Here is a 20,830-nt window from a genome sequence, read left to right on the forward strand (position 1 = left end):
AGACATATGGACACCAAGGGGGGAAAACTGCGGTGGGGTGGGGATGGTGGTGTGATGAATTGGGCGATTGGGATTGACATGTTTACACTGATGTGTATAAAATTGATGACTAATAAGAACCTGCAGTATAAAAAAACAAACAAACAAAACAACTAATACTAAACTTTCATTGGGTTATTTGTATGGAAATATGTCAATATAAATGTTTCAGACATTACATGAAATTTCTAAAAATCTTATATATTCTGGTATAATGTTATAAGTCATAATCCTAGTTATTACTTTAAAATGTATATCTCAGAAATAACTAATTTTCTTGTCAACTGCATTATTATGAACTTTCATCAAATCTTTAACTGTGGTCACTTTTAAGCCTTTTGTCATTTACAGACAGTTCTGGGTGTACTCTGATGCTTTTGCAAATATGTTCCTATAAAAGGGTTTCATCTTCAAGAAATTCATGGAAAAGACTGACAATTACAGGTTTCTGGTAACTGACTGTACTGCTGAACTGAATGAATAAGCATTTTCAGAACTCTAATGAAAAACTGATGAACTCATAAAAGTGCTAACAAAAGATCAAGATGAAAAAAAAATTAATTACATGGGACTGAGTGAATTGATGATGATGAGTATAATTTTTGTGACTTTCTGTTGAATTAAAAAAAAAAATCCCACAAGGACTCAGAGGCAAAGAACATACAAATCAATTTTCACTGCAAAGTAAAGGAGCTGTTACAGTGGAGGATTACTGGACTGAATGTCAATATTATGACATAGTATGAGTGTGTTTCATGTTTGGTAATGGCAATCATTGTTGCTTTTGTTGTGGTCATCCATGTACAATGCTTGGTGTCAGTCTATTTATCTCTTGTAAAAATAAAATACAGTGTGTATGTGTAAAAAAATAATAATAATAAAATGTTAATAAAAAAGAAAAAAAAAGGGGGTGAAGACTTGGTTTTTTGTTTCGGAGGTGATATTTTCTGATTTTTTTGTTTAAAATGACTGTTATACCACCTGAAAACAGGCTTGCATATATTTACAAGACTATAGCTTTAAAAATGTATGCCTTTTCATGATTTTCATAATTTCTTTTTAACTTTAGAGGAAGTTTTAAAAATTAAATATACCTTGCTTTGAATAAACATTTATCTTAAATTCAGCAAAAAAAAAAAAAAAAAAGAATATGCAATGGGGAAAAGACATTCTCTTCAATAAGTAGTGCTGGAACAACTGAACAGCTACATGTAAAAGACTGAAATTAGAACATTTTCTCACCCCATATACAAAAATAAACTCAAAATGGATTAAAGACTTAAATTTAGGACCAGAAACTATAAAACCCCTAGAAAAACACATAGGCAGAGCACTCTTTGACATAAATTGTAACAATATTTTTTTTGGATCTGTCTCCTAAGGCAAAGGAAAGAAAAGCAAAAATTAACAAATGGGACCTAATTAAATTTAAAAGCTTTTGCACAGCAAAGGAAACCATCAACAAAATGAAAAGATAACCTACTGAATGGGAGAAAATATTTGCAAATGATATGACCAAAACTGGGTTAATATCCAAAACAGACAGTTCATACAACTCAATATTAAAAAACAAAAAAACAAAAAAACCCCAAACAATCTGATTAAATAATGAACAGAAGACCTGAATAGACATTTTTCTTCAGAAGACATACAGATGGCCAACAGGCACATGAAAAGATGCTCAACATTGCAAATCATCAGAGAAATGCAAATCAAAACCACAATGAGATATCACCTCACATGTGTCAAAATGGCTATAATCAAAAAGACCACAAATAACAAATGTCAGCAAGGATGTGGAGAAAAGGAACACTGTACACCTTTGGTAGGAATGGAAATTGGTGCAGCCACTATGGAAAACAGTACGGAGGTTGCTCAAGAAACCAAAAGTACAACTACCACATGATCCAGCAATTCCACTCCTGAGTGTACAGCCAGAGAAAATAAAAACACTAATTTGAAAAGATACATGCACCACAATGTTCATAGCAGCATTATTTATGATAGCCAAGATATGGAAGCAACCTAAGTGTCCATCAACAGATGAATGGGTAAAGAAAATATGGTATATATACATAATGGAATACTACTCAGCCATAAAAAAGAATGAAATTTTACCATTTGCAACAACATGGATGGACCTAGAGAGTATTATGATTAGTGAAATAAGTCAGACAGAGAAAGACAAATGCTATATGCTATCACTTATATTTGGAATCTAAAAAATAAAACAAATGAATAAATATAACAAAACAGAAACAGACTCAAAGATATAGAGGACAAACTAGTGGTTACCAATGGGGAGAAGGAAGCGGGGAGGGACATTATAGGGGTAGAGGATTAAGATGTACAAACTACTATGTATAAAATAAATAAACTAAAAGGATATATTGTACAGCACAGGGAATATAGCCAATATTTTATAATAACTTTGAATGGAGTATAATCAGTAAAAATTTTGAATCACTATGTTGTATACTCAAAACTAATATAATATTGTAAATCAACTATACCTAAAAAAAAAGATCACTGATCACCGATCACCATAATAAAATAATAATAATGAAAAAGTTTGAAATGTTGTGAGAATTACCAAAATGCAACACAGAAACACAAAGTGAGCAAATGCTGTTGGAAAAATGGTGCCAACTTGCTTGATGCAGGGTTGCCACAAACCTTCAATTTGTAAAAAATACAGTATCTGCAAAGTGCAATAAAGCAAAGTGCAATAAAATGAGGTTAGTCTGTACCTTTTTTTGGTATAAGCAAAAATCCTCTTCAGATTTCTTTTGGTTAGCACAAACAGATACTAATGCAGGTCTTTCATAAAAACGAAGTGGCGTAAAGTGAATTTTGAAAAGCGGGAGATACCTGTATTTCTAAAACTCCTTTTAAGGTCTTTCCAGGACAACTTCATGCCTGTCTTACATGCATCTCAGCAACTTCCCTTTAGAGGTGACATCCACTTTGAAGAGCTTGATTTATTTCCTGCCATATTTCTTTTTTCCCCAAGGCTTCAATCACAAAGCATTCTATTCTTCTGCTATCTGCTTTACCTTCCTTTTCTATTCCTAACCCTCAGTCCCTCTGAGTAGGGAATGGAATTGGGAAGAAAGAACTAATGAACTCTCAAAAGAGTTATTTATACCTCTATACATACTAGTTAGAAGAGGTAGAAGTTGTCTTATTGTCCCCTCTATTTGCTACACAAATTTTATTTTATCATCATCTTCATCCAGAGAATCCCTGATAGTTGTTTTTAGGACCTCAACTATTGTTAGATAGACAGGCTGAAAATCAAATAATTAACAGAGGACATAATTTCACACATAAGGACTTTATAGTCACTCTGTATAACACTAACAAACTTCTATATGCTAGAATTTTTCATGAGGAGAACTCTTGATAAGAGAATTTGATTGACTCAGCTTTTTATAATTGGTTGCTTACATTATACTAGACAATTCTTTGCTTCTATAACAGTAATTGAGTATATGACTAGGACTATTGTATATGAAATAGTCATATGAAAATTTTTCAGCATTTTTTAGGTTTATACTTCAAAATTTCAATAAAAGATATAAGATACAAGATCTCTCTTCTGATGCTGAAATTTTATCTTGATATCAAATTAGTTTATTTTCAAAGTATCTCAATTTTTTTAATAAAATAAATTGGAAGTAAACTTAGGATGTTTAAAAAAAAACAAAAAAATTCCTAGATAGTTGCTGACTTTAATAAGAAATTTTTAATATTACTAGTGTATAAATTTTAAGTAGCATTTACATTATTTCTGCTTATGTTTATTCCCTGTTTAATTTCAATTTGACATAGAAGTGGGGCTTTCCATTTAGCTAAAATTGAGAATCCAAGTATTACCATATTTTAATCTTTTGGAAGTAAGGAAGAGACACACTGTAACCCTTGGAGCTTAGATTTGTGGTCTAATAGCTGTAGATTTACTTGGTCAGCCTTATGCAGTATTAGACCTGGAACTTACCAATGTTTTGGCAAAAATAAAAAATAGCAGCTAAACTAATGAATCAGGTTGTGTTTTATTATATATGAATGGTCTAAAAGTAAGAAAAAATATTCATACTCATGTCTTTTAAAAAATATGAAAATTATATTGACATTTTACTGATAGGAGTATAAAATAATCTTTATTTTGTTCTGTACCTCAATAAATATTTTGTAAATTTACTTTCATTGCGTAAAATTTCATTTATGACTAAAGTTTGTGTATACTTCCAAATGACTAATAACATGAACTTATCAGATCATAGTTGGGCAAATACTCTCACTCAGTTTAGAATATAATCTAGACTTTAAATATGTTTCAAGCCAGAAAATAACATATTTTTCACAGTAAAGCTTACATAGCATAGCTGTTAGCTATATGCTTAATAAAAAAATTATCTTGAGTCCAAATCCATAGGAATGTACAACAACAAGAGTGAACCAAAATGTAAAGTATGGACTTTGGATAATTATGATATACGAGTTTAGGTCCCTCAATTGTAACAAATGTACCACTCTGCTGGGGAATTTTGGTTGAAGAGGCTGTGCATGTGTTGGGGCAGGAGGTATATGGGAAATCTCTGTATCTTCCTCTCAATTTTGCTCTAAGCCAGAAAAATTGCTCTAAAATAATAAAGTCTTAACTTTAAAGAATTAAGCCAATAAAAAAAACTCTTGACTTTCTCTTGTAATTTTTCAAGCTATTAAGAGACTTCTTGCTAAAACTGCGCTACAGATCATAACTTGTTCATTTTACAACTCTAAAATAACAGGAAGAGGCATAAAGAAGCTTCTTGGATTTGTACCATTTTTGTACATTATTGCATTGTTGGCAGAGTGTTAGACACAAAGGAGAAAATCAAGATTTCTTAGGTTTTGAAAAATGTTTCTGAACTTATCTGTAAAAATATGAAAAGAAGCTGTGTTTAAAACAGAGTAGGCATTTTTTAAAATGAGAGTGGTACACAGAAATTAGTGAAATGTCCAAGTGACTAATTCAGTTTCTTTACTTATATATTTAAATGTATAAATTACGATTTAGGGAAGTAAAGTAGGGCATACTGTAAGTTTAAATCATTTTCAGAATCTTACATAGACTTCTCTATAATCATATATTCAGTAAGCTATGAACATTTATAAGTCATTTGTGCTACATGTCTACTTGGACTAATTTTAAGTTCTAACTAATAGTAAAACCATGTATTAAACCTAAGTGTTCATAACCAGACATTCCTCTATTATAACGCTAATATAGCCTCTTACCTTTTTATTCTTGGTCTTTTTCTTTTTCTTTGGTTTACTCTTAACCTGATAGGTAAGAAATAAGTCATTTGTTTAATATGCAATTCAAACTGCACAATGGATTATTTTACAAAATGTATTTCCTCTAACCACTGGGATCTTTTATTTTCTAATATAGAGCATACTTTCCTTCTAGATGCTATGGAAAATTATTTTCATCTTAATTTTAATCTCAGTCTTCTGCTTGAGAAATCACTGATGTATAAAGGAACAACATATAATGTCAATAAGTAGGCTACTGAAAAGAGCTCAGAGGTCCTCACTTGCACACGTGCACGCATGACTAACAGAGGAGGAAGGCACCTTAAAAAAAATCAACATATTCAGGTCCATTAGATGAAAAATTAAGCCTAGGAAGAATTTAGTGACTACGTAATATCTGTTACCACTTATCTGTAAAGAAATACATCCTGGATGGTTTTAATTCTACCTCTGTGTAAACAGCATTGAAATATCCCTGTTTTCTCTTCCTTTCTCTCTCCTTCTATTCCCCACTATGCTTTCTTCTACTTTCTGTTAACCTCCCACATCCATTCCACCACTCAGGATGAAGAAACAAGTGCCAGGCACATAATAAGTGTTCAATAAATGCTGCCAAAATATATGGTTAAGGCAGGAAAGATTATGGAAGAAAGTATTGGGAAAAGAACCATTCCAACTCAAGCTCTGTGTAAACACTATGATAAATATAAACTAAGATTGTCTGGGAGGCTTTAAGAATAGCACATGCAACAAACTAAAAGCCTTGATTAAGTTCTTCTAATTCAAATATTAATGAGCACTTATACTTCCTGGAGATCTTTAATAGATTCTGTTGAAGATTCACTGGGTATCGATGCCCCATCTTTATTCATTTCTGCTAACTGTATTTCAGGGATTGATTTCACATTTATATTGTACTCCATAAGAGGTGGATTTAGTTCTTCTTCTTCATTTTGTAACTCTTCTATTTCAATACCTAAATATTAAAACCAAAACACTCAAAGTCTGGATGCATATAATTTTAGCCTCTTATCACTATCTTAAATATATTTACTCCCCCCCATAACACCACCCCAGAAATAGAAGACATCTTACTCTGTTCAAATACTAAATGAAAAAAAAATGCCCATTTATCAATGACCAAATAACAGGTACATATACTAGCCTGAAACCAATCAATATAAACTCAAATGCTAAGATACTTGACTGTTATCTTAAGCAGACTATAGATATAGATAATGTAGAACTTAAGTCAATTCTAAATACTAAGTTTTTGAGTATCCTGACATTGACCTTATTAAATATTGCAACTAGTATTATTTTAGGGCATAAGTCTGAAACATAAAGAAGAGAAGGAAAAGCTAGATGTATTTTTTCCCTTTTATCTTCTTTTTTATAATCAAAGGTTGTTAAAGGGTATCAGCCCCCAATTATGTGACTTATTTGATACCATGATCCTTGATACTGCTCCAGAGATTCAATATCTAAACTTGTGGACTTCATTTGACTGGTCACAGATGGTCCAAACAAAACCCATTGGGTTACTTTCTTAAGTATAATTTTACTCCAAACAAAACCTATGGTGTTATTTTCTTAAGTGTAATTTTAATTGCAGAATTTGAATTCCGTTTTAAAAACACCAACAGTACATAAATAGAAATAAAAAAATTAGCAACTCACCACCTGGCAGAAAAGTATATAGCTTAACAATGGATAGTTAACCAGATAAAAGTTACATAAGCTAAACAGTAGCATATATGATGAGCAGGCAGAGCAAGCAGGTAGACATTTTTGCCTGTTGAAGTGCCCTGTGTGTCAAAAGTTAAAATACTCTGTTAGGGTAAACCCTAGGGCACGTGCATTAAGACAAAGGCAGAATAAAGGCTCATACTAGATTCAGCTGACCAGTAGTAATCTGACCATATAATTTTCCGAGCTTATAACAAACAATTACAGTTTATCATACAGTTTATCTGAGCGAGTAAAAATCTATAGGTGCCCCTTAGCTATCCTGGGTTGAAAGGTCACTTAGGCATTTGGTTTTTAAACATACTTACGTTGACTGCCCGTTATTGACTGTAGAGCAATTCCTATGATACATAAAGAAAAAATTTAGATATATAATTGCAAATGTAACCAACAAATATCAGACTAAGAAAAACCAGAAGATTTTTTACACTGCACCAATAAATATTATAACTAAAAATAACCAGCTTCACTCACGAATCCAGTTTAAACAAGGCATAATTAGATTATAACATAAAGGTTATAAACCCATGTTTAGAGAAAGAAAGGTTTAAAAAAAGATAGTTCATAATAGATAATGCCTAGAACACAAGCACTTTAAACCAAGAAGCAAATTTTTACAGTTTACAGTCTAAGGTCATGAAGTAATAGTCAATCATGAAGCAAACCTCCATTGAAAGTTTGAGCCTTTTTTTAAGCAAAATCCTGATGAGCACTCTCTCTCCTTGCCCATTAATATTTATTAAGCACCTATGATATATCAGGCTGTGTTAGGTAGGCTCTAGAGTTTGAATGGTGAGAAAAAAGATAACCGTCAAAGAGATTTAGTGGGGACAATGGATATTAATCAAATAATCAGATATACAAATGAAATCCAAAACTGTAGTAACTACTAGGGAAGACATATAAGATACTAGGAAAGCCTCTATTAAAGGGACTTGAGCAATAAGCTCGTTAGACTTTCAGAGTGAAAATTGTTTGAAATACCTTGAATTTATTGCTCAACTCACTTTCCCAAATATTTTTATTCTCATAAGTTTTTGTCATTCAAAATCTTAATAGAGTAAATGTAAAAAAGAAAAGCCTCTAATTTATAAGCCAATTTACAAGTCAAGGGTGCTTGCCTAACTTTCTTATAGCATCAAACTCAGCATTCTCTTCTTTTATCTTCAAAGAAAGCTCTTAAAGGTTAAGTAGGAAAACACAATGGAATCCCAGAGCCTTAGCAAAAGGAGTGGGATTGGGGCCTAGCAATTATCGCTGAAGAAAATCTGGACCAGGTCAACAATTACTAGAAACTTGGAAAGTTATATGTTTAAATAGCATCAGTGTGATCATCAGTTGCTCACCAGGTAGTATGACTAATAACTTGGGACCAGGAAAATTCACCTAGAACAACACAGCAAGGGTTTCAGTGATGTTGACATGGCTTTCCACCATGACAGCTGAGAAGCTATCCTGGAATGTGGGGAGGAGGTCTGAAGTCTTCCCCATAACAACAAATAATATTTGGGAATGGCCACCGCCAACCTTAGACAACCTTAGACCTTGCATAAATGTTATCTTATTTTTAAAATTACCTATGACCAAACTTTTAAACAAAAGTCAAGGTTCTGATAGAAAGGAGGAACATACACTCATGGTGTCTAAAAGGGCATTCTTGAAATACTCAGTACCTGTATTTCATGGTTTTAGGCATCCTTAATTTTGTAGAAGTGATAAAACTCCTCTACTTAAAAATATTCAACAATTCCTTTTTGAAAACACAAATTCCTCAACATGGCAAGAGAAATCCTCTTCAATGTATTCTATGAACTCTCCCCTACTTTAATCTCAGTATTGCCAAACTTTTTAGTTCCTTGTACCATAATATACTTTTATGTTTCTGTACCTTTGCTCTTGTTTCCTACTGAAACATCCTTCTCCATCTTCTTCACTTGGCTAACTTTTACATGTCATTTAAGAACTCCTTAGATATTATATCTCCAGAAAGCCTTTTTGGATTCTCTTAGGCTAGAATTTCCCATGGTATTCTGGACACATCTCTAGCACTGTAATTTCTATTAGCTTCTTGATGAGGATATTCTCTCAAGAATGTGAGCTCACTGAATCTCCTACCCTTAGCACTGTATCTGGCACATAGCAGACACTCAGTGAAGGTTTACTGGCTTAAGTAAATAATTATTTTGTACCTTGTTGATAGCAGGATAACATCCTCTGAATGATTTCTGGTACTGGTATGCCTAGGTAGATGGACAGCTGATGGTAATCAAGGGAGATATTCTCAATGGGATTCTCCTTCACTTTGTCAATATCTTCTTGCTTCATCCCAAGGCGCAGAAGAATATCTGAAACTTTTTTCCAAATTGAATTGAATTGTGACTCAGTGAGACCATTCATCAAAATCTCACTAAGGAGGATATCCCTGTATTTGCACAGCCTCAGGATGTCTGCAGACTTAGAGAGATCAGAAGATAGTGGTTCCATATTCCAGCCATTTCTGGGTGCAGGGAACACATTCAAATGTTTTATGAGAGCTAACAGGAGGTATAAGTCAAACTGTTTGGACTGTGGAAGCTCCTTGTTTGGGGGATAAAGCAGATGCCATGCTCCACCCAAAGGGTGATTGGTCCAAAGATGGTTGTAGTAGGGTTCCAGTACATTCTTGTGTATAAGAAGCTCTTTTTTCAAAAGAGGGGGTGGCATAGCCTCATCAAATATTTGCCGAACAATGTCAGTACCAGAAACAATAATTATATGAAGCAGATGATAGAAATGATTATAATCAAGTTTGAAGATAGGCATTTCATCTGAAAATGAATTTTGAGAAGTCAAAAGATTCCACATTAATGCTCTTTTTCTATGTGATTTCTTGCATTACATCCTAAGCTCCTGTAGGACAGGCACTATTCCAAAAGAATGAAGTACAGTACAGTGCTTTGTCACAGCCAGTGCTCAATAAGCATGCTGCTATCTGTCTAGCTGTCAAAAAATCAAAACAAAAACAGTATGTTCCAAGCAAAAGTAATCACAAAAACTAATCACTATAGAAGGCTTTCAACCATCCAGGGTTTTGTTCAAGTAAATGAGCTTTGGCCACCAAATGGCATAAAAGTATTAAACCTTTGAAAATTCTGAAGACTGTCAAGAATGGTAACTGCCAGTGTTTAGTTATATTTTACTTAGGCAATTATATTTTATCTTAATCAGCATTGTCCAGTAAAACTTTTTGCGATGAAAATATTTTAGATTTTCACTGTCCACTAGCCACTGAACAGTGGAAATGCTGCTTGTCTGACAAAGGAACTGAGTTTGAAACTTTATCTAATTTTAATGAGTTTAAGTTTAAACAGCCACATATGGCTAGTGACTACTGTATTAGACAATGCAGGACGATAGCAAGAAACATAAAGTGATTTAATGCCTTGCTTCTCAAAGTACAGTCCACCGACCAGCAGCAGCAGCAGCAGCAGCCACGTGGGAGCCTGCTAGAAATACAGAATCTCAGGTCTCACCCCAGAGATACTGAATTGGCACCGACATTTCAACAAAATCACAGATGATTCAAATGTATATTAAAGTTTGAGACACACTGATCTTATGAACCTCTTGTTCGTATCCTTTCAAAAAATAAATTAATGATTAAGTAGGTATTTCATCAATGAAATGGAATAAGGCATGAGACTGAACTATTTGATATTTTTCTGGTTTAGTAGCACTTCCAAAAGAGGAAAGTAGACTGAGGTGAATTAGAAAGTAATAAGAATTTGGTATATGATGGTATATTTTTTAAACTAATAAAATATGTGTTTATTATAAAGTACAACTTTATTATTTTATCCTTCATTATTCTGTGTTTCGAAAGATTTTTAAAGTAATATTGTTGTTTGATATACTTGACATAAACTGTGGAGGCAAGCAAGGTTACAAAGCAAATGACTCAAGGAGTTTTCTCTGGGGTGACAAATAAGAAGCTGGCTAGGACCAGGGACATCTATTCTCCCTAGCAAGAAGGAATGCCACCAGACTACTCTTCCATGGGTCCAGGAGCCCTTAAGCTCTCCAAGTGCTGAGCAGCTGGCATTTCCTAGCACACTCCTGAAGAGCTGGCACCTAAGTTTAGACTACCTGGCCTTGAGCCCCAAATGTTCATTCTTTCCATTTCACCCTTTTAACAGGGAATGCAACAAGTGAGGAGTCGGTAGGGAACATTAGCTGAAGCTCAATCTGTGTAGTCACAGCTATGCACCAAACTCAGCAAACCTCTCTATAGATGCAAGGTAATGTGATACCCATACACCTGCTGATCTTTCTGTCCATGAATTCCAGCCTACACCAAGTGATGTTTGTTAGTGTAAACCCAAGCCCAGCGAATGACAAACTCAAATAAACAAATGGTTGTTAATGGCATGATACTTTACAGAGCAAGTCAAAATTTTTAACACAGTTTTCAACAGGAGACATATGAAAGTAAAATATACCTTTTGTACCAAATTTTAAACCGATCTTCGGTCTTATATCGGTATCATCTATTTTCAGAGACATCAACTTTTTGTAACTGCAAATGGAAAAAAAATTAGGTTAAAAAAGTCAGTCAAGATTTCTGGTATCAACATGGCTAAGTCAGTGAGCATTTTCTTCTCCTCCTTCTGGAAATAATTTAAAAGCAAAGGAGAAAAATAAATGAACAAATAAAAAACACCAACAGTAACAACCCAACATTGACACTTTCATTAGAATTCAGAGGCAAGTAGAATTGCTAGATTTCATACAGAAAGAATCACATGACTAGCTTATTTGCAAGAAGACTATTTGGTAGTAAGAAAAAAGAAATCTTTGCACTGTAAAAAGGCAGCAAATCTGGAACTCCTCCCAGACCCTCCTCCACCACAGCATCTTCTTACCAATAACTATTCCAAGAAAACTCAACTTATTTAATGACTACTGATTAAAAAAGAGAGAAAGAAAGAAACTGGCATAGCATCAATACAAATAATTAGAAAAAAATTGAGGGAAAAAGTAGCAAAATTTATTAAATAGACTAAACACTAAGTAAATGCTGCTATGAAACAGATGAAAAAACTTGTGGCTTGGCTTTGAAATGAACTCTCCCACAGAAAACAATACAAAAAAAAAGAAAAAAGGACAGAGATGTTGGTTTGGTGGTGGTTGTTGTTAACTGATTTTACCTCCAGCACCAGCATAACACTGCCAATCAGCTACTACATTGAAAACACTTTAAACTCTAACAACATAAAGTACTGGCAAAGATACTGAGTAAAAGGAATTCTCCTACACTTAAAGTGGGAGTGTAAATTGATAAAAGCACTGCGGGAAACAGTTCAGCCATACCAATTATGGAGCACATCCTACAGCTTGCATGGGCAAAGGAGCAAATTTCGCACTTCCGCCTAACTCTTAAGCACAGTCTCCAGTCCCACTTCTCTGGGAAATATGGCTATAGATGGCCAGTCGGTACAGAGCACATACTATGGCCCACTCAGACAAGGGAGAAACTTCGAGCTCTCACCCCCCTGGGAAGCATGCCCACATATACCTAGCAACCACGAAGCATATCCTACAGCCCGCCTGGGCAGGGAGTCAAGCCAGTTGCCATACCTAACTATTGAGCATAGCCCCTGGCCCTGGATAATCAGGAAGCCAGAACAGTGACCCTGAGCAGCCTCAGAGCCCAACCTAAGGTACTTTCCAGTTGCAGAACCCAGCCTAACACCTAATGCAGCAGCAGAGCCCAGATACAGCCCTGCTGAATGCTACCTATGTAATCACTCAAGCAGGGAGTCCAGCCAGTAACCTGCCCAACATCAGAGGACAGCCTCTGGTCCCATTACACCAAGGAATCCAGACAGCAACCCTGACATTTTCTGCCCCACCGAAATGTGGGGTACAGCTGAAGGCCACACCTCACCCAAAAGCAGAGCACAACGAACAACCTATCTGATTGCAAAGCCCATCCTGTGGCCCTGCCCAACTTTGGGGCACAGCCTGTGGTCCTGCCTGATTGCAAAGTACAGCCTGACATCTCATCTGACCATGAAGCCTGGCCTGTGGCCCCACCTGAATGCAGAATCCAGCCACTGTTTCCATCTGCTCAGGAAGCACACCTTAAAGCCCCACCTGACCAGGAACAATTGCAGAGCATGGCCTGCAACCCTGCCCAATCACAGAATCCAACCGGTGACAACACCCAGTCAGGGAACAAAGCCTGTGAATGTGCCCAACCAGAGGTGATTACAGAGCACAGCTAGTAACCCCACCTGACCACAACATAGCCATCAGCCCAACGAGCCCACCCAGCAGCCCCACTTGAACATGGAACCCAGCCATCAGCCCCACCCAATAGCACCCCGCTCCCAACCTCAGAGCACAGACTGTGGCTTCACAGAACTAGAAAACCCTATGGGAAGTTCTATTTACCTGTAGATGCTACAAGCTGATTGGTGAAGGTCTTTCCCTGCCAAAACAAACCTGTAAAGTCTGCAAGTGGAGACCATGTACTCAAATGTGCAGATACCAATGCAAGTATACAAAGATCATGAAGAATCAGGTAATATGATGCCACCACAAGAAACTAATGAACTTCCAATAAGTGACCCTAAAGAAATGGAGATCTATAGACAGTGCAAAGAATTCAGAATAATCCTATTAAAGAAGTTCAGTGAACTACAAGAACACACAAACAACTAACTGAAATTAGGAAAACAATGCATGAACAAAATTAAAAGGTCAACAAAGAAATAGAAACCATAAAGAAAAAAAAAACCCCAGAAGTCCTAGAGTTGAAGAATACACTGACTGAACTGAAAAATATAATAGAGAGCTTCAACAAGACTTGATCAAGCAAAAGAAAGAATCAGTGAACTCAAAGACAGATCATTTGAAATTACCCAATCAGAGGTGGAAAAAGAACAAAGAATGGAACGAGTAAAGAAAGATTACGGGATGTATGGGACAACAATAAGAGAAACAATATACTAGTATGGTAATCCCAGAAGGAGAAGAGAAAGAGAAAGGGATGGAAAGAGTATTTAAAGAAATAATGTCCCTTCCCCAAACTTAAGGTGAGAAATAGACATCCAGATTCACAAGGCTCAAAGGACCACAAATGGGTTGAGCCTGAAAAAGACTACATCAAAATGCATTATAATTAAACTGACAAAAGTAAAAGACAAAGAGAGACCTTTGAAAGTAGAGAGAAAAGCAACATTGCCTTGAAATCAGTCTTGGCAATGATTTTTTTAATTTGACATCAAAAGCACATGCAAAAATAAATAAGTGGGACTACATCAAACTAAAAAGCTTCTGCACAGTGAAAGAAACAGTCAACAAAACGAAAAGGCAACCTACAGAACAGGAGAAAATATCTGCAAATCATATATCTGATTATGGGTTAATATCTAAAATATATAAGGAAGCCATACAATTCAACAGCAAATAAATAAATAATCCAATTTAAAAAGGCAAAGAACTTGAATAAACATTTTTCCAAAGAAGATATAAAATGGCCAACAGGTACAGGAAAAGATGCTCAACATCACCAATCATCAGAAAAATGCAAATCAAAACTACAATGAGATATTACTTCACACCTGTCGATAGAGCCACCAGGGGAAACAGTATAGAAGTTCCTCAAAAAATTAAAAATAGAATTGATCCAGCAATCCCACTTCTGGGTATATATTATATGTCCAAAGGAAATACGATCTCTGTCTCAAAGAGATACCTACACCCCCATGTTCATTGAAGCATTATTTACAATAGCCAAAACATGGACAACAACTTAAGTGTCTGTTAATGTATGAATAGATAAAGAAAATGTGGCATATATATACCATGGAATACTATTCAGCCATAAAAGGAAATCCTGCCATATGTGATAACATGGTTGAACTTGGAAGGCATTATGCTAAGTGAAATAAGCCAAACAGAGAAAGACAAATACTATATGATCTCATTTATATGTGAGAGCTAAAAAACCCTGAACTCAGAAACACAGAGTAGACTGGTGGTTGCCAGGGGTGGGGGTGGGGCGTGGGAAAGGGGTAAAGGGGTCAAAAGGTACAAACCAGGGGTCCAAAGTACAGCATGTGACTATAGTTAACAATGCTATATTGAATACTTGAAAGTTGTTAAGAAAGTAGATCTTAAAAGTTCCCATCACACAAAAAATCTATGTGAGGTGATGGATGTGTTAACTAAACTTATGGTGGTAATTGTTTCATATATACATATATATAAAATCATCATGTTGTACACCTTAAACCCACACAATGTTATATGCCAGTTATAGCTCAATAAAGCTAGAAATTAAAAGACCAGCAGCAATATGAAAAAAATAAATAGATCATGACCAATTGCTATTTATTCTTGGAAAGCAAAGTTGATTCAACATTTGAAAATAAATTGATGTAATTCAACATATTAACAGATTAAAGAAGAAGAAGAAAACCATATGATCGTCTCAATGCATGCAGAAAAGCATTAGTTCACTATCCATTCATGATAAAAATTTTCAGAGTAGGATGAAAAAAGAATCTCTTCAACCTAAAAAAGGGTATCTGTAAAAATTCTACAGCTAACAGCATACTAAATGGTGAAAAACTGAAGACTTCTTCCTAAGATCTAGAAAAGGCAAAGATGTCTGCTCTCACAAGTGTATTCAACATTGTACTAGAGGACCTAGACCATGCAATAAGTAAGGGAAAATAAACAAAAAGCATACAGATTGCAAAAAAAGAAATAAAGTTGTCTTTATGTATAGATGACATGATCATTTGTAGAAAACCTCAAAGAATCTATAAACGATATTAAAATTATTAAGTATCAAGTCACAGGATACAAGATCAATAGACACCGATCAATTCTATGTAACACAAATAACTAGAAATTGAAATTTTAAAATTATCATTTGCAATAACATAAAAAGTCAAATATACATGGATAATCTAACAAAATATTTATAAGATTGTACAAATAAGACTATATACACAGAAGACTACAAAACATTCCTGAGAGGCATCAAAGAAGACCCAATTAAGTGAAATTAATTATATACCATCTTCACGGATGGGAAGTCTCAATATTGTTAAGATGTAAATCATCCCTAAATTGATCTACAAATTCAATGCAATCGAAATCTCAGCAAGAAGTTTGGAGAAATTTATAAGGTGTTTCTAAGATTTATCATGTAATAGCAAAGGATCTAAAATAAAAAAATAGTTTTGAAAATTTAAGCGAATGCAAATTAAAACCACAGTAAGATACCATTACACATCTTTTAACATGGCTGAAATGTTTAAAATTGATAATACCAAGTGCTGGAGAGAATGCAGAGAAACTAGAATTCTCTTACTATGCTGGTGAGAATAACAAAATGTACAGCTACTTTGAAAACAGTTTGGCAGTTTCTTATAACATTAAACACATACCATATGACTCAGCAATCCTGATCCTAGGAATTTATCCAAGAGAAATGAAAGCATATATCTATACAAAGAGTAACACATGAATATTTATAGCAGCTTTATTTATAACAGCCTAAAACCAGAAACAACTCAAATGTCATCAACTGTTAAATGAATAAATAAGTTATGGTACTCTATACAAAGGAAGACTACTCAACAACAAACAAAAATGAACTACTGATACATGCAATAACAAGGATGAATCTCAAAAGCATTATGCTAAGTTAAAAAAAATTCAGATGCAAAAGGCTTTCCTACTAGAGGATAGTCAGAAAAAAGCAATATTAATCAGAACAGAAATCATATCAGTGGTTACCAGGGTTTGGAAGTTGGAGGGGGGAATGACTATGTAAGAGATTTTAGAGAAACTTGGGATGATGGAAGTACTCTTGATCATGGTAGTGGTTACTCGGCTGTATAAAAATAAAATCATTTAAAACGTATATTTTTAAAAAGTGAATTTTTCTGTATATGAGCTATAGCCTGAAACACTGACCTATAAAAAAATTCAGTGTTTAGAAATGCATTTATAATTAGTACATTTATCAAGAAAGCAAGGAGATGATTACTGTGAAGGTCAGGATAACAGTTACCTAGGAAGAAGATGAGCTGGGGGAGAGGGGAACAGTGAGTGCTTCTGGGGTGCTGACAACATTCTATATGGGTGGAGCCACAAGACTGTCTGCTTCATAATTCGTTTTTAAACTCTGCATTTATATTTTGTGGGCTTTTATTTATGCATATTTTAATAACAATAAAGCATTTTAATGTTAAAAAACAACCAAACTTTTTTGTCATTCATTCACGAAACCTCATGAGGGAGCTCTTCCACTTTTGGTAATAAGGTCCAATTATCAGAGGGTTTTCCCACAGAAAATAACTATAAAACTTAGGCAAATTACAAAAAGCAACTCCTTGAAGGCACAGAGAGTAGAGAAACAAACCAACTCTGCTGTAGGGGGTATATGCTCGGGGAGAAGAGAAGAGGACTGTATGAAATTAAGTTCACCAATTTTAGAGCTTTGAGCCTGAGGCTAAGTATACCATGGTAGAAAACAAAGGTCTCCTTGGCTGAAGGAACCAGAAAAATTGAAGCCATGGAACCACGGCTGCTGAAGAGTGTGGGGGAATCCCAGAAAGGAAAGTCGGAGAAGAGATCCCCCAATTTTTTCCGGCCACATCTCTGACTGACTGCTGAACCATATGTGTGGAACAGACTCAAAGCAGCTCAGCTAAAGGCTGAAGTTCTGAATTGAGACTGGAACCACCATCCAAGGAAAACACGTTCGCAGTTCATCTCCAAATAAGTTAATTGCCTGTCAAACAAAAGTAACATACTCATTGTAGAATAATGGAAGTTAGAATCTCTACATCTGTCATGTATTTATTGGGTACCAGCTATATGCCAGGCATTAGGTTATGTACTGGGAATATAGCAGTAAGCAAGTTAAAGTTCTTGCCCTCATGGAGGCTATAGTCAAATGGAGAAGAGAGCCTAGAAAGTGTAACAGAACTTAGTAAATGTTTTAATAGGAGAAGTAAAGGGAATATGTGATTGAAACACCTAATGCAAAGTAAAAACGACTTTCTGGAAGTTTTAACCAGGCAAAGTCAAAGGAGTGGCGTATTCTAGGCAAGTCCTAGAGGTAAAACAGATGGCACACTTAAGAACTAAAAGAAGCTCAGTATAGTTGGTGTATATATAGTAAAAAAAACCAGAATGACAAGAGATGACACTAGTGAGTACAGCAGGGACCAAGGTTACTAAAGAGCCAAGCTAACGAGCCTGAACTTAATTGAGAGCAATGAGAAGCCTCTGAAAGATTTTCAAGCAGAGAAGTGAAATATTTCCATTTTTTTTTTTAGAAAAGTGATTTTGATGGCTGAACAGACTGTTCAATAGACTTGAACAGTCAGACTGAAGAAAGGTAAGACTGGAGACAAAAAAGACGGGTTTTGAAGCTGTTTTCAGAATTCCAAATAAAAGAGGGAGGAGATATGGGGATATATGTATACATATAGCTGATTCACTTTGTTACACAGCAGCAACTAACAACACTGTAAAGCAATTATGCTCCGACAAAGATGTTAAAAAAAAGTAAAAAAAATAACTTTAGCTTAGTGGAAGCACAGGGGCAGAAGTAAGGAGGCATGTACAATATATTTAAGAAGTTGAATTGATTGGACCTAAAAAAAGTTACAGAGCAACTGTAACTGGGAAGAAATATTGTGAGTCTAGTTGTGGGCATACTGAACTATAGATCTTTTTGAAAAATAAAAATGGAAATCTTTAGCACGCAGGTAGACAGACCTAGATTTTTAAGAGTGAGATCTACAGCAGAGGTAAAGATTTGGGTTTCATTAGCTTATAGGGGAAACTTAGATATCAATGTAATAACCCTGGTAGATTAAAAAATGGTAGACATTTTAAACAGAAGAAAAGAGAATCAATGGATTAGGATAAGTTTTATATTGAAATTTCTAATTTCAATAGCAACAGTCTACACCTCTATGAATTCCCAGCTTATATATTCCTTTTCAATACAGCTTTCTCATCTAAGAAACAGGATGATTCTAATTGTCAGACAAGCCTGGAGGCTTGAATGAGTTTTGAAAGCTAGGAGAAAGTTTTTATATCATAACAATCTAATTTAAATAACTTTAAGAAAAATACGTTTGGTTTTCAGGAAAGGATTCTTTTCATACTTAAGGGAAAAGTATTCACATTTCTACTTTCCTGCTTTAGAATTTAAAAGTCTACAAAGTGGGGGGCAAAGGGGTAGACAAATGTCAATTAAATACAATTTTTTCACACAACTGATACTGTCTTTAAGTTTAATGGAGCTCCAGAAAGTAACAGAAAACACAGAAGAAAGAAGCAACTGAAAAATACATACATGCTCAAAAAAAAGTAGAATATTTAATTTCAAGCTTACCTTGCTCCTAAATTTTCAATGGTTATATATTCATCCTTTCTCACAACTTCAAACTGCAAGTGATGAAAAAAAAAAAATAGCCCTAAAGTAGTTCAATTTTCAAGATTCTTTAATGTTACTTCTTAGACTTAATATTTGAAAGAAAACAATGAGAATGAAGCTATAGTGAATATAAAACAAATAAAACAGAAGAAACAAGCTATAAACAATCTTAATCAAATAACAGACTAAAGTTGGTCTTAAAAACTAGTTCTACTTTATATCACTATAGGATTTAAATGTCAAATCTAAAATACAAGAAGACCATACTAAACATTAAAATATATATATATTCCTATTTATAATTTTGGTCTGTTTACTAATTAACTGAAAATTCAACAAGATATTTCATTAATTAAAAAAATAAAATGGATACAATTTAAGTGCATTTTATGTAACAGCTACTCTATGAGATGTTCTATAGATATTTTTATAGGAAGATGCTTAGAGACTAAAAAAGTGTTCAGAAAATCTAAAATTATTTTTAACCATAGGTGGAACAGAATTAGATTATCATCCTTTGTTCATGATAAAGACTTTCCTCATTGCTACAGCCATGGCCTGCTTTGTCTGTTTCTGTTTCTGTGTGTGTATGTGTATGTGTCTTTATTTTTACAATTTTCTTATTCTTAAGTACCACTTAAATACTACTTTGGAGAAATCAATGCAATAAAAAGGTTAAAGAGCTTAGTCCCATCAAAGAGAATATGGCTAGAATACTATTACTACAATTCCCAAATCCGTTTGAAGTCAAAAACATCATTCCAGTGAAGGAAAGCAAAAAAATAAGAGAAAGATACTCACCAAAATTTTGACAATTCCAGGTACCTCACATTGCAGCATCCTTACCATGTCACCTGTACATCCTTCCTTCAAACATTTTTTCCCACTAAAACTCTAAAGTTATCAATAGAAAAAAAAACAGTAAGTTATCAATAGAAAAAAATAATACAAACAATAAAAACAGAAAAAACCCGCTGATGTGCAAGACTGATTATATTTAAATAAAGTTAGAAGCAGATATTGCTAGACAGTAAAACAAAAGATGTGAATAAACATTTGAGAGTTACCTGTTCAAAGATAGTCCATTTCTTATACCAATGGATTTCCTATTTAAAATTTATGACTATACTTTTCTCTCTCATCATTTCTACTTCAAAATCTTCAAGTAGTTATATTACAAACTAAAATGTATTTGCTGGCCCCAATAAAAGCAACTTCAAGTAAAATATACTAATTAAGTAAGTGCAAAAAGGAATACTGAATTTCTATTAGATAGAT

The 20,830-nt window shown here is 34.3% G+C and overlaps 1 protein-coding gene across 10 annotated transcripts in view; it reads right to left on the bottom strand.

Annotated features, from left to right (window-relative positions):
- Positions 1-20,830, bottom strand: part of DZIP3 (DAZ interacting zinc finger protein 3) — a 118,689-nt gene that overhangs the window by 55,162 nt on the left and 42,697 nt on the right. For 8 of the 10 annotated variants that reach the window (XR_451429.2, XM_028167707.2, XM_057545321.1 and 5 more), the window contains 7 exons: positions 20,354-20,446; positions 19,511-19,563; positions 11,571-11,647; positions 9,282-9,899; positions 7,401-7,433; positions 6,150-6,319; positions 5,323-5,367 (listed from right to left, as the gene is read on the bottom strand). Coding sequence is in view for 9 of the 10 variants with exons in the window: in XM_028167707.2 (XP_028023508.2) it covers positions 5,323-5,367; positions 6,150-6,319; positions 7,401-7,433; positions 9,282-9,899; positions 11,571-11,647; positions 19,511-19,563; positions 20,354-20,446 (1,089 nt within the window). In the remaining variant the exon portion in view is untranslated. The remainder of the gene's footprint in view (positions 1-5,322; positions 5,368-6,149; positions 6,320-7,400; positions 7,434-9,281; positions 9,900-11,570; positions 11,648-19,510; positions 19,564-20,353; positions 20,447-20,830) is intronic. The other 2 variants (XM_007187136.2, XM_057545323.1) reach the window with 2 other exon arrangements.

This window comes from Balaenoptera acutorostrata, chromosome 4 (assembly GCF_949987535.1).
Source record: "Balaenoptera acutorostrata chromosome 4, mBalAcu1.1, whole genome shotgun sequence".
Taxonomy (NCBI): Eukaryota; Metazoa; Chordata; class Mammalia; order Artiodactyla; family Balaenopteridae; genus Balaenoptera; species Balaenoptera acutorostrata.